The 23,636-nt window shown below is 51.2% G+C and overlaps 1 protein-coding gene and 1 long non-coding RNA gene across 7 annotated transcripts in view; one reads left to right on the top strand and one right to left on the bottom strand.

Annotated features, from left to right (window-relative positions):
- Atp2c2 (ATPase secretory pathway Ca2+ transporting 2) overlaps positions 1–23,636 on the bottom strand; it is a 57,269-nt gene that overhangs the window by 21,157 nt on the left and 12,476 nt on the right. Inside the window, 9 exon segments of one of the 3 annotated variants that reach the window (NM_134462.1) lie at positions 388–463; positions 956–1,024; positions 1,100–1,249; positions 5,719–5,827; positions 9,239–9,300; positions 9,404–9,439; positions 10,847–10,936; positions 14,623–14,739; positions 16,872–16,982. In NM_134462.1, coding sequence (NP_604457.1) covers positions 388–463; positions 956–1,024; positions 1,100–1,249; positions 5,719–5,827; positions 9,239–9,300; positions 9,404–9,439; positions 10,847–10,936; positions 14,623–14,739; positions 16,872–16,982 — 820 coding nt within the window. 3 annotated transcript variants of the gene reach the window in all.
- LOC102549202 (uncharacterized) lies at positions 75–18,134 on the top strand. 4 transcript variants are annotated; one of them, XR_015644203.1, is made up of 5 exons: positions 75–532; positions 11,461–11,690; positions 13,653–13,797; positions 14,513–14,814; positions 16,230–18,134. It is a non-coding gene; the product is annotated as an uncharacterized LOC102549202 (long non-coding RNA). The 4 variants fall into 4 exon arrangements; XR_015644206.1 differs by lacking the exons at positions 75–532; positions 16,230–18,134 and adding an exon at positions 10,780–11,085 and having other exon boundaries at positions 11,801–13,797; XR_015644205.1 differs by lacking the exons at positions 75–532; positions 16,230–18,134 and adding an exon at positions 11,140–11,213 and having other exon boundaries at positions 11,801–13,797.

Here is a 23,636-nt window from a genome sequence, read left to right as displayed (position 1 = left end):
GAGTGGCACTATTAAGTGTGGCCTTGTTGGAGGAAGTGTGTCACTGTGAGGGTGGGCTCAGGGGCCCTCCTCCTAGCCACATGAGAGCCAGCGTTCCCCTGGCTGCCTTCCAGTCAAGACGTAGAACTCCCAGCTCCTCCTGCACCCTGCCTGTCTGGATGCTGCCGTGCTCCTACCTTGATGATAATGGACTGAACCTCTGAACCTGTAAGCCAGCCCCAATTAAATGCTGTCCTTATAAGAGTCGCCTTGGTCACGGTGTCTCTTCACAGCCATGGAAACCCTAAGACACCCAGAAATGTGTGGCACCCAACACAGAACCACTGAAGTTTCACCCGCACGGCCCTGCTGGGTCTGCAGAGCCCATCAGGAACCGAGTTCACTCACCGATGATGCCAAAGGAAAAGACGGTCAGTTGCTTGCCTAGCTTGTCCATGCTCTTCTGTAATGGAGTTTTAGGTGTCTGCAGGTCGAGGAGGAGGAAGCACTGTGAGTGATCTTGGGTACCATGCACATATGTTTGATAAACACAGTAAGTTTCTCTCTCTCTCTCTCTCTCTCTCTCTCTCTCTCTCTCTCTCTCTCTCTCTCTCTCTCTCTGGGGGGGTGTGGTGTGGTGTGGTGTGGTGTGGTGTGGTGTGTGTGTGGTCGAGTTCTAAGGATGACTTCCAGGAATTGGTTTTCTCTTTCCCGCGTGAGAGTCATAAGGTTTAGTGGGCTGTAAGTACCCCTACCCATTGAGCTATCCGGCCAGCACACGTGCTGAGTTTTAAGATTAAAAAACGAAAAAGTATGCTCCCAAATCCAATGTCCTCCGGCTTTCTGTAGGTGGGCAGGGCTGACTCTGGCTTAGAACAAGTCTGATGGAAGCGGTGGCTGGCTTTTCTCAGCCCTGCTTTTCTGCTTCCCTGAAGCCCTCCGCAGCCCCGCAGCCCCGCAGCCCCGCAGCCCCTACCTCTTCTGCCCGCATCATCTTAAAAACTTCTCCAAACTGAGACTGCTCCCCGGTTCCGATCACGACCCCCTGTGCGGAGGAGAGAGGGAGGTAAGGTAACGCGGGGCCTGGGGCCGCACTGGCAGGATCCGGGGCTCTGTTTACCTGACCCTTCCCGCACTGCACCAGCGTCCCCATGAAGACCACGTTGCTCAGGGTGCTGAGATCCCCGCCGCCCGCCAATGGGCTGTCTGTTTTGCTGCATGGCTCCACTTCTCCTGTGAAGCTGGATTCATCCACCAGGAGATCTGTGACCTGGGGGGGGGGGGGGGGGGAGTGAGATCTTCAGATCCCCTCTTGCCCTTCAGAGGCCTTGAGGATTGGAACAGTACCCAAAGCTTTGACAGACGTTAGACAGGGAAGGGGCCTTGGAAAGCCAGACTCAGAAAAGCTTGGCACTCTGGGCTTCTCCTTAAAGACATGCAAATCTCACACCCTGCTTAATGCTATTTGCAACGTCAGAATCGGCAGAAAATGTGGCTCGACTGCTCGCTGGAACAGTTCTTTGCCTCTCCAAGCCCCTGGGCCTGCCTCCCACCCAGCACCTTTCACCACTGTGAGAGCCGGGTGGTAACTGAAGGCTTCACTCTGGATGTGGAATGAGCTTCTCCAGGGGTCTGTGTGTTGTCACTGAGCTGTATAGGGGGGGGACAGGCCCAGTGAGGTAGCTCAGCAGGTAAAGACGCAGGGCAGAGAGAAAAGCTGCTGTGGAGGCCGGGCAGAAGGACAGACCTCAGCTGAGACCTCAGGATGGGAAGGGCCAATGGGAAACAGTCCCAACAACACCTAGGAGACAGCAGTGTCTCTGGGTGGAGTCAGGCCTGGCTTGTAGCTGGGATCTTTCCTGTTTAAAACAGCTAATTCCTGTCCATTTAACCTTCAAGGTCAGCCCCAAAGCGGTTGTCTCCAAGGAGCCCTTCCTGCCCTCCGCAGTCGGGGCTGGGTTCTTGGGTCCCAGGTCTTTCCGTAAGACGCTTCCAACAGCCATTAAACAACCATCCCCAAGGACGGGCTCAGGCCTGTTCTTCCAGGCTGTAACCCAGGAGCCCAGGGTCATGTCTGTTCTCTGCTGTATTCTTGGTACTCAGTATAGAGCCCTGCACATAGAAACACAGGTCAACTGGGGCTGGCAGTGCTGGAATGCCATCCAGAACTTGGGCCCTTGAGGCAAGAGGACCAAAAGTTCAAAGCCAGCCTGGACAGTTTAGTGAAACCTGTCTCAAACTAAAATGCAAAGGCTAGAGGTGTCACTCAGTGGTTGTGTCACTCAGCGGTTGTCGTGGGCTTAGCATGCACAAGGCTCTGGGTCCCCACCTCAGTGTTGGAGGGCAGTGGGTGCAAGGGAGGGGCTCTGGAATGGATCCTCCCAAGACACTGACACCACCATCTTCAGAACATATAGATGTGTTCCCCAGTTTTGCAGAGGGTACTTGGCAGGTGCGACAGGCCCTCTGAAATGGGGAGCTGATACTGACTGTAAGGGTAATGGAATCCCAAGATCCTTGGGGAGGACAAGTGATCAGAGAGGGGCTAAGGGTTAGAAGGAGCCATAAGAATGCAGGGAACTGGCACCTCTGGTCACTGGGAAGCTCCTGGTCTCCAGAGCTGGGGGAGAAGGGAAGAGGGAGGAAGGAAAAGGGAGGAGGGGAGAGGGAGGAGCATGCTTTGCCTATACTTGGACCCTGGGCTCGTTACAGCAGCTGCTGGCACCTGGTAGGCAGAAGGGACATAGAAAGACAGCGGGACAAGAGTTGGGCAAGAAGAGCAGCTCAGGTTCAAAGCTACCCCAAGTGCCACCTTGGGAGGCTGTACAGCCCTATAGGCTATAAGGAGGTTCCAAGAGAGACTCCCACAGGGTCAATAGGCTCCTTAAATACAAGCATAACCACACGTGTTAATGCCAGGGAAACGCTGTAACAAATGTGTCTTTACGCAGCTTCAATTTGAAGGAATATCCAGGGTGTGCAGACAAAGCCAAGATGGCAGTAACATCACTAGGGGGGCCAAGCTGGTAGGGCTACACCACAGCTCACATGACTCTGGTGGCCTAGAGTGCAGTTTGCAGTCTATGATCATAGATAAAACACTGGTCTCCTCCCAGGAGCTTCTGACAGAGCCTCTGAACGAGAAGCAGCAGGTAGTTGTGGTGCAGAGGACACAGTCTCAGGGGATGAGGCAGGGGTTGGAAGAGACGTGAGTGAGTCCAAGACAGAACTGAGGACATACCCACATAGTGTAGTGTGACCAAGGCGGCTGTGCTGGAGGATGGAGCCCACAAAGGCTCTCTCCTTTCCTGGGCCACATGTGTGCTTCTGCTCACTCCCCTACAATCCTGCCCCTAGTAAGACCTCTCCATAAAGCTTACTTGGAGTTGTCTTCGCTTTAGACTCCACAGCCAGAAAGAATAGCCAAAGAACTTTTGCCTCTGTTCCCACTCAGGGGAGCAGAAGATAAGGCTTTGTGACACCATACAACTGTGCACAGGCTATTGTAGGTCCTGTCTTGAAGCTTCTGAACCTCCTGTTCCCGGAACTCACTGGTCAGGGCTGAGCACTCCCACGTCTCAGAGCTTAATGGCTGATAAAGGTTTTCTGCCTCGAATAAACAAAGCTATTGATTGTCCCAGGGAGCTGCAAAATGCCAACAGGGAGATGTGCGGGGCACGATGGTGTCATCTTTGAGTTCCCAATACGTGCAGGTGTTGCTGAAATAAACACGAGGCTGCGAGAGCAGGTAGCAGCAGTCCGGGTGATACTTAAACTGACCTGGAAGCCTGAAGTCTACTCAGGGATACGTAAGCTTAAATCACCCACCAATACCTGGGCTATTACAGGCAGCGGATTATCTGGTACTCTGAGCAGTCTGGACAAATGTCTGTTAGGTAGTGAGACGCTGGGCCAGCCCAAGGCTCTCCTGTTCCTCACACAGACTAAGTTTATGAGCCAGCCAGTGTCCCCACAGTTCTCTATCTACGAAGCTACTTAATCCTCCTACACTTTTTTTATTTATTTATTTTTTGGTTCTTTTTTTCGGAGCTGGGGACTGAACCCAGGGCCTTGTGCTTCCTAGGTAAGCGCTCTACCACTGAGCTAAATCCCCAGCCCCTACTTAATCCTCCTAACAGCTCCAGGCTGTTACCACCTCCTGTGATACATTTAAAGAAACTGAGGCATGAAGCGGGTAAGCAGAGAGCTCCAGGTTACTTCACACTTGGCATTTTAGGTGTTGAGTTCAAAACCAGCCTCATGTGCAGCCCCTCTCATGGCTGTGCCTCTTCGCCTTCCAAGAACACTTACAGCAGAAAGGGCTCAGAACTCCATGGATAAACCTCGGTTACTTTCCATTCATCTCACTGAGAGCCTAAGCAGTACTCGTTTGTTCTTGGGAGAATCTGTCGCTCGTGTGACTGCTGCCCAGTCCTTTCTCCAGAACGTAGCATCATCTTACACTGCCCCATGCATGGTACTAGAACAGACTAGAGGAGACAGCTTCACCAGGGTCACCAAACCAGACCTCTGCTGCACTTGATGGCTCTCTGCCTCAGTTTCCCTCTTTGCTATGAAGCAGCCCATAGCCCACCCAGTCCTGCCCTGGATGGTTTTAACATTGTCATCTGCTTAGTAAACCACATTCCCTGGTTGGGGAGATAGTTTAGTCAGTAAAATGCTTGCCTTGCTAGTACAGGGACCTGATCTGAATCCCAGACCCATGTAGGAAGAAAAGAGAGAAGACAATGACAAGGAGGAAGATGAGGAAGGGGAGAGGGAGGAAAAAAAAGGAGGAGGAGGAAGGGGAGGAGAAGCAGGGAGGGGAGGAGGAGGAAAAGGAGGAAGGGAAGAGGAAGAGGAAGGGAGGAGGAAAAGGAGGAGGAAGGGAAGAGGAGAAGGAAGGGGAAGAGGAGGGAGGGGAAGAAGGAGAAAAGGAGGGAGGGGAAGAAGAGGGAGGGGAGGAGGAGGAAGCAAAGGAGGAAGGGAGGAGGAAAAGGAGGAGGAAGGGAAGAGGAGGAGGGAGGGGAAGAGGAGGGAGGGGAGGAAGGGGAAGAGGAGGGGGAGGAGGAGGAAGAAGAGGGGGAGCAGGAGGGAGGGGAGGAGGATGCAAAGGAGCAAGGAAGTAGGAGGAGGAGGAGGAGGGGGTGGAGGAGGAGGAAGAAGGTAGTGGTGGTGGCCCGCAGCTGCTGGCACGGCAGTAGCACATAATGGTAATCCCAGAGCTAGGGAGACAGAGACAGGCAGGTCTGCGGGGCTAACTGTTCAGCCAGTTGAGGCTATTTAGCGAGCCCTGGGCTCAAGGAACACAGTGTCTGAGAAATGACACCCAAGATGGTTCTGCAGCCTCCAGGCTCGCATGCACACACACAAGCTTGCACACATAATGCACAAACCCCCACATACCCAAGATGTGTTAGGCCAGTGTTGGCTGCCCCCCCCCATGCCATGCAGCTGTGTTTCCAGCTCCCTAGAGGATACTCAGCTAAAAGAACAGATTATAATAAATGGTCTCTCAGTCTCTATCTGTCTCTCTGTCTTTCTCAAGAGAGAAGACAATTACTAATATTTTTGGACCAGTGTTGACTATGAGTAACCCATCTGGAATGGAAGCCACACAGCCAGGGGAACCTCAGTTCTAGAAGAAAAAGCTGTTGGGTAATGGTAGATTTGGGGGTCTTGTCCCTGCCACTGCCTGTACACCAGGGCCAGCAGGCTACAGAGTCGAGTGGCGCTCACCTCAGTGAGTCGGATATCGGCAGGGATCCGGTCTCCCATGGACAAGGACACAACGTCTCCTGGAACCAGGTCTCGGGCGAGCATGTGCCGGAGCTTGCCGTCTCTCAGGCTGTGTGGGAGAGGAGGCAGCATGGTGACCCCCCATTTCATGCCCTCTGACAACTAGATGAACAGATCGACTTGGCATTTTTATTGAAGGCAAACTCTCGAGACCTTTCAGTCCCACTTTTTAAACTCTTGTATCTCAGAATACTTTGGGAAGACATATGACTACTGAGAGGCCCTGGGTCTCCTGAGAAACAAGGCTACTGGCTCTGGAAGGTTCAGTGGGCAGAGGCCATCTAGTTATGGCCTTCAAATGGCACCTGGGAAAACACACTTGATGCTGAGATGTCCTGGCTTGGAGGCCAGGAAGGAAGGATGCCGTCAGGGCGGTAGCTTCAATGCCTGGGACGCCTGGCCCTCCTCAGTGCATAACTCCACACCTATGACTGTATGGGGGAGGTTTCTACTGCAAATGTCCTCCTTCTAGTTCTCCTAGCTCAGCAGCTAAGGAGAGCTAGGACAAGGTCTCTGCCCAAACCCTCCACTCAGGCCTTAAGCACACCTGTTTCCGTGGTCTTTGTAGACCTTGACAGATGGAGTAGGAAACCCCTTCCTCCTGGCAGGAGACTTGATTTTGCTTAGGCCTTCTCCCTCCTCTACAGCCACCCATCTATTTAGCTAGTGGGCCATACCTGGGTATGATCATCAGAGTGGTTCCCTCTTTGCCTGTGACAGGCTTAGACATGAGCACATCACAGAGCCCCTGACTGGTGAGACACGAGGCATTGGCTGGAACTTGTGAGAAAAGTTTCCTTGCCCTGTACACACAGTCTCTTCGGTGGGACCTTAATATGTTTGTGACCGTGATGGCTGGAGCTGTGGCAGCCACCTTGGACCCTCTAGGGAAGCCAGTCAGAATGAGGAGGCAAGGCCAAGCCCATGGCACCGTGTCAATCAACCCCCACTCTGATCCCTTGCTATGACATGATATCGTTTCCTTGTGTTCTGCACAATAAAATTTTCCATTCTTTGTAGCCAAGAACACCAGGTTCACTCCTGCTGTTCCACAGGTTCTTCCTTCAGTGTCCTCCCTGCCTTCAGTGTCCTGTCAGGGTTGCCTGGTAAGAATCAGAGCTGTCCTTGTCCCCCCACACCCCTGCCATCCCCCTGTGGGTTATGTTGGTTTGATGGTTTGGGATTTGGAAGTGGTGAGCACCGGCTGCTTCCCATTTATCCCGTCTCTTGCCTCACAACACTGTCTTTACTCATGAGGAGGACGCCGAGTTCTCGGAGGCCTGCAGTTACCCCCACTCCTCTCACCAGTGTGGTCTCCTTGCCGAGCACCTCATCGGGTCCTTGGCCCTGCTTTGAAAGGGAAACGATCTCTGAACTGGTCTCAGGGCTCTCGCTAACGCACCAAACTATGGAAAGGTCAAGACTTGGTATTTAAGCTTAAAGTCCGGTCATCATCATAGATCACTCATTTCTGGATGCTCAGCAGATAATGTCACCTGTCTGGGTTTCTAACAGCCTCGCTTTTCAACAGTGAGTAAAACCAGATAGTAATTGTCCCTTACAACTCCTGGGATGTTCATCCTGCCTATGGGTCATATTTCCCTCACCATCCCAACTGTGCCCCTCTTCCTCAGTCTTGCATTTGTCTGTCACTGTGTCTGTCTGTCTGTTACATGCAACCCATAACTGCTGGCACCTTGGAAGAACAGATAGACCCATGACCCATGAGGCTTTCTTCTCATCTAAAGCCCCAACTCATGCCGTGAGTGTTCCTGAAAACCTCTGGGCAGGCTCAGATCTGAGCTGACTGTCTTGAGTCTCCTAACATCTGAGGCCATATGGAACCTCTAGTCCTCCATTATGATCAGCACAGGTACTGAGGAGACCCAGCCACATGTGGGGCCCTCAGTCAGGTCTGTGGGTGAGCTACTTCAGTTCTCAGGGTAGCTTGTGAATTCTACATGATGCCCTTAAAAGCTGGCCCCAGAGCCAGAAGATGGCTCAGTAAGGTCAAACCTGACTACCTGAGTTTGACCCCTAGAAGCCCATGGCAAGAGAGAACTGGCTCTCCCAAGTTGACCTTACACATACCACGGCATGCAACACTGATTCAAATACACACAAATAAGTAAATGTTTAAAGAAACGTAGTTGGCCCCTAATGTATTCAGACTCCTCTCTATCCAAGCACCTCATCTGGTCTACATGCTTACTTTAATAAAATCAAAGGACAGATAATAAGGACTCTGCCTCCCCAGTCAGCCACACTTGGGGCTCTTCTTAGAAACCATGGCTAGAGACCCCACATTGTTCAGAGCCGGTTAGACGATACTTCCAGAAGTTTCTACTGATGCATGTTGCCCTAGGTCGAAGGGCTGTGAAGGACAGATGGGTGCTTTTGTTGTTTTTAAAAATTTTCCTTTTTAAACATCATTGATGGGAGCTGGGGACAGAAATAGTAGAGGAGTTGCATGTGGGCTGGCCAGAGGCCATCACCTGCCCAGAGTTCTGATCCAATTAAAGAGAGAACACCTTTGTGGTGGTTCAAATGAGAATGGCTCCCACAGTCTCATACGTTTGAATGCTTGGTCCCAGTTTATGGATCTGTTTGGGAACGATTAGGAGGTGTGGCCTGGTTGGAGGAGGTGTGGCCTGGTTGGAGGAGGTGTGGCCTGGTTGGAGGAGGTGTGGCCTGGTTGGAGGAGGTGTGGCCTGGTTGGAGGAGGTGTGGCCTGGTTGGAGGAGGTGTGGCCTGGTTGGAGGAGGTGTGGTCTTGGAGGAGGAGGTGTGGCCTGGTTGGAGGAGGTGTGTCACTGGGGGGATTTTAAAAGCTCATGCTATCCTTCTCAGCTGGCTGGCACTCTTGGGCTTGCTCTCTCTCTGTACCTCCCTCCCTCCCCCGCCCCATGGTCGTTGACTCTGTGTCTCAAATGTAAGCTCTCAGTCACCTCCGGTGCCACGCCTATCTGCCTGCTGCCATGCTCCCTGCCACTGTGATTATGAACCCCCCTTCTGAAACAGTGACCCCTAGTAATCTCCTCCTTTATGAGTTGCCTTGGTCATGGTGTCTCTTCACAACAATACAACAGTGACTAGGACTGCCCTCCACATGCAGCCACACCAGTCAGCCCCGGGCTCTGTGGCTGGGCGAGTTACTGCCCCAGCTTAACTTCGGCATTCTTGGCTCCTCTCCTCAGGCAAGACTCAGGTTTCTGCTTTATTTTCCAAGCTCTTCCCCCCAATCCCTGCCAAGTCAAGCTAGGCCCAATGCCAGAGCAGAGGTTCAGAGAGGTGGAGCCTCCTGTCTGTGGTCACACAGCAAACAACCACCAAGGCAGACACCAGGTCTCCTCACCCGCAGTGAGACCAAGACAGCTCTCCCTACGTCACACCACGAAGGTGACAGCATTGGCCAGGCATTTGTCAAACACATCAGCTCCTTCCGTGGAGCCCTGACTTACCAGTTGCACTCTGGAGGTACTAGCTTGGTGAGCTCTTCCAGAGACTTCTCCGACCTGTACTCCTGGCAGGAAGCACATCAGATGTGCTGTTCAAGGGTGGGACCCCCGACAAATGCCCACCACGTCCCAGCTACTCCTCCCAGATGGGACTCGGGATGTACGCACCTGGATGAAGCCAACAGTCACCACGATGAGGACGGCCTAGAAGACAGGATGCCGGGAGGGGGGTATGAGCCCGACTTACAGTGAGGCTCTGGCTGCACTGCTGGGCACAGGGGCTCTGAATACGCACTGTGCTCCAAGCCCAGTGCTGCAGACCTGTGGTCCAAGGCCTATGTGTAACATATATTTATATATATATATATGTATATATTATATATTTATAGGCTGATTTTGTGTGTCAACTTGTCACAAGCTGGAGTTATCATAGAGAAAGGAGCCTCCCTTGAGGGGTCCCATGAGACCCAGCTGTAAGGCATTTTCTCAACTAGTGATCAAGGGGGAAGGGCCCAGCCCTCTGTGGGTGGTGCCATCCCTGGGCTGATAGTCTTGGGTTCTATAAAAAAGCAAGCTGAGCAAGCCAGGGGAAGCAAGCCAGTAAGTAACATCCCTTCATCCCTTCATGGCCTCTGCATCAGCTCCTGCTTCCTGACCTGCTTGAGTTCCAGTCCTGACTTCCTTTGGTGATGAACAGCAATGTGGAAGTGTGAGCTGAATAAACCCTTTCCTCCCCAAATTGCTTCTTGGTCATGATGTTTGTGCAGGAACACAAACTCAGAGAGAGAGAGAGAGAGAGAGAGAGAGAGAGAGAGAGAGAGAGAGAGAGAGAGAGAGAGAATGTGTGTGTGTGTGTGTGTGTGTGTGTGTGTGTATTCATTCCAATACCACAACCTGGCCTTCACCACCAGCTGGACTCTCCCCTTTTAAAACTAGAGCCCAAACAACCTCTTCAGAGATGTTTCTTTTTGGCATTTGGTTGCAGCAAACTAAGGGGGAGCGACTGCATTTATAACACAAACACTCAGACCTCACAGGGAGGGGAGAGGACGGCAAACAGCCTGCCCCAAATAGACCCCTTCAGGCTGTGTGGCTGCCTATGCCACACAGACCCCTCAATGCTGGCAGAAAGGCAAGTGGTGGACTTGCTTGTTTTTATCTGTCCCTTTCTTACTTTGCTCACAGTGAACTCCCACCCCCTTTTATCTTGTGGAATAGCTGGGCTAGGGAGATGGCTCCATTGGTCACATGCTTGCCTTGTGGATATGAAGGGCTTAGTTTGATCCCCGGAACCCAAGTAAAAAGCCAGGCGCAGGGGTGCATCCCTGCAGCCCCAGCACTGGGGAGGCAGAGACAGGTGGAATCCTGGGACTTGATAGCTAGACAGCCTAGCCTACTTGGTGAGCTTCGGGCCAGTGAGAGACCTTGTCTCAGAGAACAAGATGAATGGTGCCTGAGGAATGAGGTCGGCCTACGGGTGCACACGTGTGTTCCCACACGCATGCATTCATACATATGCAAACCATGATCATTTTTTTGGAAAGATGGATGCAGCAGGCACGGCCAGCCCTGAGCATCCCAGTCCAGGAGTGGAGGCCACCAGTCACTCACCAGGGCAATGCTGATGGCGTCTTCATACTCTTTGGTGAGGACGCTCACCACGGATGAGCCCAGCAGCAGCAGGATCAGGGGGTTCCTGAACTGAAAGATGAACCACAGAACCTTCATGCCACAGAAGCCAGCGGAGGTTTCTACCTGCAGCTGTTGGGCAGCTCAGACCTTCCCGTGAGGCCAGGCTTCCAATCCTCCCTACACAGGGGGCTGCTCAACCCATTATTCCTCCTCTGTAGGTAGGTCTACCATTGACAGACCTGTGGGCTAATCCTGACTCTGTCCTCACCCAGACCTGGTCCTGACTTTGGGTTCTTTGTCTCGTCTGGGTACACATCTCCCTTCAAGGCTGTCTTTGGGATACACGGTAAATGCCCATCCTGGCTACCACCAGCAAACACTCCTCTCTTGCTGCAACAGACCCCCCCCCAACCCTGTGTACCACAATCACCCCGTCCTGTGATAACATCTGGGGACTCTAGTGATGTTCCTCTTAGCCCCCACACGTGTCACCCCATGCTACTTAGGCACTGAAGTCCCAAAGATCTCTCCAAAGAACTTTCCACTGGTGGTTTGCCTGTCGATCTCTCATGCTGTGACAACTTATGTTACAGAGAATCGAACGGAAGTACGAACACACTAAAGACCAGACAGCAGAGCCGAGGAGATCAGGGGGATCTTAAGCAGATCTCTGCCTCTGAGCTTCCCAGCGGCCAAGGCACAAAAGGAAATATGGCTCGGTGCATGGGTCCCACAGCCCGTGAGGAGCACTGCAGTGTGTGTTGGTGTGACACATGACGGGGCTAACCCCACCATCACCTCTGGAGCTGTCACGTTTATCCAGGTGAGTTGAGGTAGTTCACACAGCAGCCCTGAGTTGGCCCTAGCAGATGCCTCTTCCACACCAGAGGCACAAAGACACTTTGATCCTACCACCCCATCTATACTTGACAGCTGGGAGATGACAGTCCTGAGATCACAGGCCTCGCCTACCCTGGTGATGTCACAGTGTTTTCATGATCCAGCACGGGCTCCAGTGGTGTGACAAGAACTCAGGAATCTTGGTTTTCCCTGCCTGTTTCCACCATCGACTCACAATGTGGACCTACCTCCGACTTCTTCCAGCCTCCAGCTTCCAGTTCCTAGTGCATAGGAACTCTGTCTTTTTCTCCTCTCCCTTTCCCTCTCCGCTCCCTTTCCCTCCCCTTCCCTTGTTTCTCTTTCATTTTCATTTTTTGAGATGGGGTCACCTTAGCTCAGTTTCCCCTCAGACTTGCCACATGGTCAAGAATAGGCTTGAATTCTTGGTCCTTTTCATGTTCAAGTGTCTGTGCCATGCCTGGTTACTTTAAGTTCTCTGGGTCAGCATCTCACTCTCTAGCGTAGGCTGACCTAGAACTCACAGCAATCCTTCTGCCTCAGCCTCTTGAGTGTTAGGATTCCATGAAAGAGTCTCCATGCCCAGTTGCTGCTGGCTCTTTGGAGCCATGGTACTGAGAGTAGCCTGCCCAGGGCTCAGTAAGTGGCCAAGGCCGGTGAAACCAGGAGGATATGGTAGGATTTGGTACTGGTGGAATGGACAAACATTGGCTGTGCAACTCCAGGAACGGCTCCTGACCCAGCAGGAAGTTCCTCCTCCTCCTCCCTAGGGCTGCAGGGAGGAGGAATGGGAAGGGATAGGAGTAGTTGGTCCTTGGGATGCTTTCAAGTTCTGGAATTGGGTGTGAGACACATAGGGTGGGGTCTGCTGGCAAGGAGAAGGGACCTGATCTCCACAAAGCCCAAGACCTACTCCAAAGCACACAGATCCATCCAGTGTGCTCCACAAGAACAATGTCATAGGATACTGATGTCTCCTTCCCAGAGCCCACCACGTTCCAAAGATTATCACAAGCCACATAAAGGGACCAGCCACCCAAAGCTATGAGTGGGTCTTGTTCATAGCCTTTCTGAGACTCAGCAGCCAGTCCTCTGGTCACAGAGGACATAAAGGAGGTTTCCCCCGTGGCTGCCTCATAGCAGTTTAGTGGCTGTAAGGAAGGGGTGAATGTATGCAGGGTGCACAGAGAGAAGCTGTGTGCCCATAGGACCATGGACTCCAGTCACTTAACATAGGTATGTCCTTGAATTTATAGAGGACGGAGATACGTGAGCCAGCCCTTAGCCCACGAAAGAGACGGAGAGAGAGTCTTTGGCACGGGTGTGGGGGGGAGGGTCCTGAGAAGTGTTGCAGGGAGCCTTCAGTGTGTAAGCAGAGGGCTCCAGAGGAAAAAACAGGGTGAGCATCTAGTAGAAAGCCAATGGGGCAGAGCTGTTTTAGTTCCGTCTGGTCTGCGCCTCCCTCCTTGGGCTCTAACTTCCGGCAGCCTCCACCGTCTGGACAATGACTCTTCTGGGTTTGGCCAGATCCACCCCAAAACCTATAAACCAATTTTGGTGCCAAAAGCGTCAATGCAGGGCACTAAGAACTGGGAAGCCTTCTAGGTAAAGCCCACTTGAAAAGGTGCTTCCCGAACTGTGATTGGACCTTGGACCAATCAATCAAGAAAGCTTTAAACAGAACCAATCAGAGGCCAGCTGCAGCTTAAGGGCAGCCCTGAAGTCTACAAACAGGAAGTGGGGAGGCCTAGCCTGTATGAGAAATGAAGAAGGGAGCGCCACTACCTGGAGGCCTCCGGTGTTGGAGTACTCTGCCTGGTCGCTGGGATTGAGAATTGGCACTGGGTTGGGGGGAAAATACAGACTTCTAAACCAGAACTGGCAGCTGTGGTCATACCCTAATGGTGGCTACGCATTTGACTTGTAGATCATCGGTCAGCACCAGACCAGCTCGGACCTCATCAGCTAAGATGGGCTAGTACCCAGGGACAGACAGGCTGCAGGGTATGAATGCCCTCAGCATCGCAGCCTAATGCTGTGGGACTTTGAGTTTCTGTACCCAAGATGATCAGGTAAACTTGAAGTTCAGAACCACAGGGGTGTGTCTGTGCCTCTGTCTCTGCCTGACCCCCTCCCCCGTATGTGTGTGTGTGTGTGTGTGTGTGTGTGTGTGTGTGTGTGTGTGTGTATGCGTGATCTTTTACTAGCCTAGAGCTCACTAAGTAGGCTAAGCTGGCTGGATCCACCTGTCTCCACCTCCCTGGTACTAGGATTTCAACCACACAGCACCATATTCAGCTTTGAACTGAGTAGGTTCTAGAAGCCAAATGCCATGTGCTCGTGTGGCAAAACCACTTTACCGGCCGAGCTGTCTCTCCAGCCTGACAGTACCTTCTTCACTTTTATAGTCTCTTGAGGAACACTCCTTCTTAATTCTTTCTTGGCCTTCTGAAATGCTCTTTTGCCAGGAGATCCCATGTGTCTCTCTTTGCTTCCTCTGGCAAATCCGTGTGCCATGGGGAAAGGTTTCCTGCTCCCCGGCCAAGCTCCCCCGCCCCTTTGCAAATGGCTTTAGGGGAATGATAAAATAAAATGACACAATTTATTTACTCACCATTCAGCATGCAAGTGTCCCTAGTGTCTTTGGTTTCTAGTAAGGGTTATAATCACCTATGTGTTATGGCCACCTACGTCTTATGGTCACTTAGGCAAGGTTCCTCCTGGAGGCTCTGGGCATCCAAAAGGACAAAACTGTTTATCTTGAAACTTATTCATTCGACACCCTAGGTGCAACCCATCCAAGGACACCCAGGATCAATATTTAAAGAATGAATGCTTGGCCCGCCCTTCCTGGCCAGTGCCCCGGGTGACCACAGAGAAGGATGTCTTGTCCCTACCTGATCCAGGTATTTCTTCCACACAGGCTCAGTGTTATCAGTGACAAACTCGTTCCAGCCATGGACCAGCCTACGCTGGGCTACTGCAAATTCTGACAGGCCGCTGTCCAGGTCCACCTAGAAGGAGATAGGAATGTAGGGTGAGCAGTGCCAGCTCCAGCGAGGACCAAAGAGTGAAGTCACAGGTGCCTGGTGAGAGCCAGCATCTTCTGGGGCCGGGAGGGGACTAGGAAAGTGGGCTTGTCCCTGGAGGAGAAGACACTTGAAAGGGGAGGGAGGGCCTCTCCCCTGCACACCAGCACATAAGGTCCCATAACCCTTTGCCAGGTCTCATATCTGAGAGAAATGCCCTCACTGACCAGGTTGTCCCCATAGGAGTGTTCACGAGTTCTCTTAAACAATCGGACCAATTCTATCCACACACACATGCACAGGCACATGCACACGCACACACTAGGGCTTCACACCCATTTCCCCGACCTTCCTCTTGCTCGGAGGATACCAAAAACACATTCCTCTTCCGCATGTCTACACACCATGGACCCCACCAAAGCCAATACCCTCTGGCAAATTGATGTCACCCACATTCCCCAAATCGGCTGACCCAAAATACATCTTCATTACTGTTGACACATACTTTCATTTCATCTGGGACTACAGCCGAATGGGAGGCGAAAATCACTGCCAGTCAGGTTCTGACTCAACATCAAACCATTCCCAACATAGACATTGACTATGACGACACTGTTCCTTTATAAAACAAAAGGGAGGGGCTGTGAGACCCCAGTGGCCTAGGGCTACAGAGGAAGGGTTGAGAGAGCTTCAACCCTGCATACCTCAAACTCGAGGATGCCAGGAATTGGCAACCTGGCAACCTCCCAACCTGGCCCCATAAAGCCAGCTCCCCAACCGTCAACCATCCTAAGAATTTATTACCCCACCAGTTTGACCTTATGAGCTTCCCCTCCCCACCACCTACAAGTCCCTGAGAAGCATCTTCATCTACAGCCTTACCCTGGCCAACGGTACAGGACCACACAAACCTTGCCTCAGAGACCCTGGCCACCGTTCCATGGGCATAAATACCACCCCTCAATAAAGGAACCAGTTCTCTAAGCTGTTCCCAGGTGTCGTCATTGTCTACACGCTCAGTATTTACCACGATCCTCATTGCACTCACCCACACCCAGCTAAGCTTCCCTCCCTCCACTCCAGCTCGGTGTGCCATGGCCTGGTTACCCCAAAGAGGAAGCAGACACTGGGCGCCTATACACACAAATCCCCCTACATGTACACTGACGTACATCCCAATACCTATGCACAGGTACACATCTGCGCATGTAATACATATAATATGCACACATAAACACCCCTACCCACACATGTGATTCATGCATATGTGCATGCACACAACATACCAATACATACATGTACACATACAAACATGCATGCACACATGTGTACACGCATGTAACCAGTCTGCTTAGTGTTCCAAGTAACATAAGCTAAAGATAGGATGTTGGCATCATCCTGTGGCCCCAGGGGTTGGACTCCTAGGCCAGGGTTGGTGCCTCTCCTACACTGCTCACAAATTCTAATTCCCTCAGGCACTCGTGAGAATGTGTCTGTAGCTGGCATCTCCACACCATAAAAGATGAAGAGTGAGAGACAGGCGTGGCAAAGAAGTTGAGCCCCAATGAGAAGAGGCTGGAGAGAGCCAGGCTGAGCAGTTTCCTCACAGTTTCCGTTCTCATCATTGACAAAGGAGCATCGGATGGAAGGACTCTAGCAGGGGCTGAAGCGGGTGGCTCCTGGGACAGGGGCACCGCTGACTGAGATTTTGTGCAGAAATCCAAATTACTCCACACCCATAGCTTTGTGGTGCTTTCTCTCAATCCACAAACTACCTCACGATGGTATCGGAGACGTGCTGGCTCACCTTGTTGACTTGACAGGACTTAAAGTGCCTGTGAAATCAATTCGGGATATGTCTTATGAGGGCATTTCCAGAGAGATCTAACTGAGGTAGGACCCACCCTGAATGTACATAGCTCCATCCTGAGTGGGAGGCCCAGGTAAGCATCAGCATCCGACTCTCTCTGCTTCCTGGCTCAGAGGCAGTGAGACCGGCTGCCTCACGCTCTGTCTCTATGTCTGCACTGTACCTGGAAGTCAGTATAGCCCTCACCCCATAAGCTGCACTGTCTTTCACGACAGATATAAAATAGACACCGTGACAAAGTTCTTACGTGGAAGGTTCTGGCCAACTCCTCCTTGCTGCATTTGCACGCTTCCCTGGGTGGCAGGGCTGCGACTGCCTTTTCTCTTTCGATAGCTTTCAGCTCGTACTGTTCATCAATCTGTGGAGAGAGCAGCGCAGCGGGTGAGCACAGGATATCTCGCTAGGGGGCCTCGGGTAAAGCGGGGCACACATATGCAAGATAAACATTCATCAAGTACATGAGCCAACCCTTGAGATCTGCTTCTACATCAGGAGACAGGTGGCTTCAGTCCCCAAGCTCCCTCGCCAACCAAAGTGATTTTCCCAGTGTGAACTCTCCAGAGACAGTCATATGCCCAGCACCGGCCATCTGTGCTTTCTCTCCGTGTCAGTGACGGTGCAGGATGCCACACTGCTCTTTCCACAGGTGCTCAGGTCTCCTCAGCACAGTTAGATTCAGCTCCCAGCCATCCTGCTAGGGGCCTGTGGGGTTTCCTTATAGCCATTGGCTAATACTGACACATCTGTCTGGAAATAACCTTTTATGTCATTGTTATTATTATGTTCTTGTTTGTGTGTGTGTGGTGGTGGTGCTGTATGAATATGTGTGTTATTGTATGTGTGTATGGTATATGTATGGTATGTTTTTATTATTATATTCTAGTGTATGTATTGGTATATGTGTGGTGATGTATGAGTATGAATGTCGTATGTGTGTATAATATGTGTATGGTGTGTTTTATTATATTTTGGTGTGTATATGGTATATGTGTGATGTGTGTATGTGTAGTGTACACATACACATGGTCAACATGTGTGTGTAGCATGCATCATACATGTAGTCAACATGCATTATAGTATGCACATACACATGATCAACGTACTTGTGTAGTGTGTGCATACATGTGGTCAACATATGTATGTAGTGTGCACACACATGTAATCAACGTGTATGTATAGTATGCACATACACATGGTCAACATGCATGTGTAGTATGCACATACATGTGGTCAGCATGTGTGGGTAGTATGCTCATGCATATAGTCAACATGCATGTATAGTGTGCACATACATGTGACATGGTCAACATGGTATTTTCCATCACTGTGTTCACTGTTTTTTAGGAGACAGGGCTCTCACTGAAGCAAGGATTCACATATTGGTGAGTCTGGTTGGCCGCTGAGCCCTGAGGCTCCACCTGGTTCTGCATTCCTCTGCCTGGGGTTAGGTTACAGGCGTATTACACATGTGTACCACCCTACTCATGCCTGTGTGGAACATGGTCTGTATATCAAAGCACTTTGCTGTCTCAATGATCTGTCCAGCGTACGAAACAACTTCTTTAACAAGATTAGGGTGACATTTTACATGTTCAAAACCCTGAAGCCTCACCACAGGAATTCTGGTTAAACATAAACTGAAGAGAGTGCCTCTGGTGGCAATATGTGGTATCACACCCTAGTTCTACAAGCTTTTATAAATAATTCCAGGAAAGGGGTAGAGGCCATCTGTTAGGTTCTCCAGGCCTGAGGTCCATGCACAGAACCCAAGGCACAACAAATGCCCAGAGGCCTGGGACACTGTGACAATAGACAGACCTCAGTGCCAGGGCAAATCAAGATGTTTACAGTGTTCTTCCCAGAATTCTGACACCAGGACATGATAACATCTTTTCCTTCTCAGGCCATCACTGAGAACTGGGAAGGAGGAAGGAAAGAGGTGGTGACATCTTCCTTCAGCTGAGGTAGAGTCCAAGTTCCTCTTCCTTTCTCACCGAGGCAGTACCCCACCAAGAGTTAGTGCCCAATAGCCCATTTGTTACAGTGACCAGCAACCACATTCGCCTCTGGGATTCTGCTTCTGGTATCAAGAACCAGAGACTATAAGGCAGTAAGGACACAGCTCCTTGGTCGCCTGAATGCCCCCATGCCAAAAATGAGCTTGCTGCGAACTCTCTTCACAGAGAAATATGCACCACTGGATTGTTGGGCTCTTACTCCTGCTGCATGGAAAGACGCCCTGGGTGTGAGCACACCTGTACCTCTCCCTCTGGCTACACCACACTCCCTTCCCAAATTCAGTGACCTTGACACATGACACAGGTGTTCACACACGCATACATACATGCATACACATATATGTATAGACAGATGCAGACACCATTCATGCATGTGTACACAAATACATATATACACATACTCCCAGGCATACACCCAAAGGCATACATAGACATATATACATGCACACACATGAATACACACACATATCTCACATATACAGACACACAGACACACACACATTCAGATCCTGGCTGCTATCAGACACACCCATGTCTCATGACCTGGCTATTGTGACTGACACCCCCTTAGGTGTCTGTCCCCCATTCCATGTGCTGCCCCCTAACATTCCCAACTGGTGACTCCCCTTCCCCCCACATCCCCAATCTCTACAGCCACAGCCTCATTTTCTCTGAGGTTTGACCTCTGTGGGTTTGGTACAATAGAATCCCGTACTAGCTGACCTTCTCTGCCCCATGCCTCCTTTGTGACCCCAGAGTGTTGTTTGCCTGCAGCAAACAGCCTGCTGCTCCCATGTGGAGCCCTGAGGCAACAGAGACTTCTCAGAGAAGCTTCCTCCAGCAGCAGGCTCAGGCTGGAACCCACAAAGGACAGCACAGTCTCCCATGGAAGACACAGGCTCAACAGACAGCCCTGGAGTTCAGTGTAGAGGGGTCATTTGGGCAGCAGGGCACAGCCTTCCTCAGCCCTGTCCCGTCCTCTCTGCCTCCACATCCATCTGTCCAGAGCCTCCCTGTCTGCCCAGCGCACTCCTCTGTCTCCCTGTCCATCTGTCTAGTGCACTCCTCTGCCTCCTTGTCTGTCCAGTGCACACTGCCTCCCTGTCCATCTGTCCATCCTCCCTGCCTCCCATCTGTCCAGCACAGGGGCCCAACTCATTTCACTTAGACCCCAGGAATCTCTGTCTTGTTTCACGTGAGTTCCTCCAACATTTGTGAAAACACTGACCCCACCTCAGTTTCTTTCTCCGAGTAGTAGGGGCTATCACAGCAGGGGAATCACAGATATGCAGCAGGCTACTGAACAAAAGGAGAGGGAAGGCCTACATGCACTTCCAGGAACCAAGACACTCCAAACCTACGCAGTGAGGGGACAGCAGGGTTCCTTTCAGAAACTAGGGTCCTGAAGAAAGCACCAGACTTAATAAACGAGAGTCCAGGGACCCTGCCACCTCTGATATCCAGATGGGCAGTCAGGAATTCCTTCGCGCGTATGAAACTGAGACACACACCTGCTGAAAACATTACTCAAACTGAGCTTCTGTGTGCCTTCTCTGCACTTGGAAGACTGAGGCAGGAGGATTGCTGAGACTTCAAGGCCAGTGTGAGTTACATAGTAAAGTCCTATTTAAAAAAAAAAAACAAAAAACCGATGATTTTTTTTTTTAAAGCTATAGGTCTCCTGTTGTGTATGTGGTATGTGTGTGTGTGTGTGCAAGAGAAGGGGGGGCGGGTTGGGGATTTAGCTCAGTGGTAGAGCGCTTGCCTAGCAAGCTCAAGACCCTGGGTTCGGTTCTCAGCTCTGGAAAAAAAAAAGAAAAAAGAAAGGGCCACAACAGCTGCAGGCACAGCCATGCACAGGGAGGCAGCCAGACGATACAGGCACAGGAGCAGGAAGGGAGTGGCATTCACAGCACAGGATGTCCCTTATGGTAGCACTGCCCTCCTTCCTACAGAAGCCAACGTCTGCCTGTGCCATGGCCACTGCAGCCGACCAAGTCTACCCTCACGGTGCTTCATTGCGTTGCTCCCTTATTCCCTGGCTTCTTAACGAATGCAGAGAACCCTTGCCCGCTGCCTGGGAGACCGCGGTCCCTGTACCATGCCAAAAAATTACGCAAGCGCCTTCACTTGAATCAACAAGTAACAACACAAGGACAAAGCTAAGCCATCCAAGTGCAAGAGGAAACCCAGGCCTGCCTTTTCTTAGGATCGAAGGGTGAGGAAGGACTTTCTATGTACAAGATAAAATTCAGATAAGAAATGCACTCAAATCCAGGATACAAAGGGGACTGGGCTGCCTAACACACAAGCTGAGAAGCATCCAGATATAAGACTGCTGCAGGGAAGATGTGAGTCTCTGGCCCGTGAAAGGAGAAACCAACAGTCCATTGGGCTTTTTTATGAAAACTGGAGAGAGGATGTGGACTGAGGCTGCTGATCCCATGATAAAGCTGAGGGCGTCCACACACTAGTTCTGGTGCCAGGGAGAGCTTGTCTCATACATACAGCCATGGGGCAGGAACCAGGAGAGTCCCCACTGCGGGGCATGTGTCACCATCCATGTTGGAAATGCTCTGCTCACTTCTTGTTCAGACAGATGTTCTTACAGAAGGGTTCTCTCAGAGCCTCACTGTTTATAACAGTTCCGGGTCAGCGCCAACCCACACAACCCACTGATTGGGCTAGCTGGTCAACCAGGAGACCACCACGACCCATGGCCCAGTGCTGCCCTTGAAAGAAGACCAGAGACCTCTCTGAGTTCCCTGAATGAAAGTGTTAATTGTATATTGAGGAACAAACACCCAGGCGTGCAAATCACACACAGCTGTCTGGACACCCACATGCATGTATACACCTGGGTGAGTACCACCCAGAAGCAGGTTGGAACTTACAGGTCCCATAATCCCCCTGGCGCAGGGTTTTCTCCCCTATACTGCCTTCTAGAAATATTAAACACTGTGACCGCTTTATACGGGGATCTGCTGTGCCTGCTTCAGAAACCCAGAGAATGGTCACACCCAGAGACACCAGCCCTCCTGTTATCTTTGTGAGAGTGGCTGCTTATCTACCAGCCACTGCAGGTCATGCTCTGTCGCTTTGCGGGACCATAGGCATTTTATTCCATCCATATAGAGCAGCCTGGTACCGTGATTTATTAGCTGACTGGAGGGGTAGGCTGTGTCTAGTTTGGGCTGTTACATCATAGGCACACGAAAGTGTTCGTTGCCACAGTAGGTGATTAACGTAATGGATATTTCCGCAGAGCCTTCCCCAAATGGTGGCACCATTAACGAGAGATGGAGAAGAGGATGAAAAAGACAGGGGTGGAGGAAGAGAAGACACTTCTGGCAGAATCCACCCTACAACGGGGACTCGGGTGGCCTTTGAGTTTGGGAACCTGGTAGCTAAAGGCAGGGACAATGGGGAGTGGTTTTGTGCCTTTGTGAGTCTTGGACTATGGGTAAGAAGTAGTGGTTCAAAGGGGGGCGGGAGGGTTGGGGATGTAGCTCAGCGGTAGAGCGCTTGCCTAGCAAGCGCAAAGCCCTGGGTTCGGTCCCCAGCTCCGGAAAAAAAAAAAAAGAAAAAAAAGAAAAAACTTCAAAGGCGGGCGGGAGCCAGTCCTACCTTGCCTGGGGCAGAGATAGAGAGAGAAGGGCAGTAGCTTCCCCAGAAATCAATGCTGAGAGAGCTTAAGACCCAGCACTCTAGAGAAAGGGGACTTATGAGAAAAAGATTCCATTTTCCTCCAGCAGGCCCAGAGAGTACGCTGCAGGGCAGAGAGCAGCTCTGGAGGAGACTCAGGTCCTACACACCCTGAGAGGCAGGTTTCCTGGCATAGTGAAAGTGCCATAGAGAAAGGAAAGCATAGAGTTTGCAAGTGAGCCCAGTAGGGTCCGGTGCTTTTTAATATCAAGTGGGAAAATCCCTCAATGCAACAGGATTCGAATTCTGATTCCCCTACCTGCCCACTGGGCCTCCTTCAGCAAAAACTGTGGTTTTCCTAAATCTTGGTGTGTCATCCTGTGATATGAACTCAGCAAGAGTGTACAGTCAAGACCGCCAAGAGACAGTCCCAGCTGCAGCCTCGGGTCAAGCCAGGGCAATGGGTTCCTGTCTGGGCTGCAATGGTGTCTAGAGTGTGCATGTGCATGTATTTGCATGCATGCATGCATATATGTGTGCATGTATGCATGTGTGTGCATGAGAGTGTGTATATGGGTGCATAGGCACATGTATGCAAGTGGTGCGTGTATGTGTGTATAAAGTAAGGCCTAAAGATGTATCCAGCTCTCAGAAAGACACATCATGACTACCATGTGTACTGTTCAAGAGAGACGGCATTGTCAGGGACTAGGGGATACAGCTGGGTCAAGTGGCAGCCAATGTAATTGGAAATCAACACGTAGCTGACAAGGGGAGGAGACTGTTCACACATAGGTAAACTGCATGGTTCAGAAATAGCCCGATTACTATAGACTGCACATGGGCTATTTGGGACTTATTGGGTTGAAATGTACGGGTGCATATATGCACAGACACAAGGCTGAGTATAGACAAGCAGTGTACGCCTACGAATGCCCCTCATCCCGTTAGCAAAGACAAACAGAGAGGGTTTTCTCAACACAGTGGCCCAAGCAAAATGCACATCCAGGATCCCAGAGGCAAAGCTGCTTCCTGGAGGGAAGCCTAGTGTTTCTTCTCATTTCAACAGACTCTCCTGCTTCTCGGGGAGGCTAGAAGGACAAGGAGGCCTTATGAAGAAGGGTCTCGCAAGCCAGATCTGGGACATCTAGAACAAGCTACAATGAATACTGACAGCAGCAGACATTAATAGTCAAACTGGAGGCTGGAGAGATGGCTCAGTGGTTAAGAGCACTGACTGCTCTTCCAGAGGTCCTGAGTTCAAATACCAGCAACCACATGGTGGCTCACAACCATCTGTAATGAGATCTGATGCCCTCTTCTGGTGTGTCTGAAGACAGCTACAGTTA

This window comes from Rattus norvegicus, chromosome 19 (assembly GCF_021556685.1).
Source record: "Rattus norvegicus strain SHRSP/BbbUtx chromosome 19, alternate assembly SHRSP_T2T, whole genome shotgun sequence".
In the NCBI taxonomy this organism is placed as follows: Eukaryota; Metazoa; Chordata; class Mammalia; order Rodentia; family Muridae; genus Rattus; species Rattus norvegicus.
Note: the sequence above shows the minus strand (reverse complement) of the source record. Positions and strands in the feature narration are given on the sequence as shown.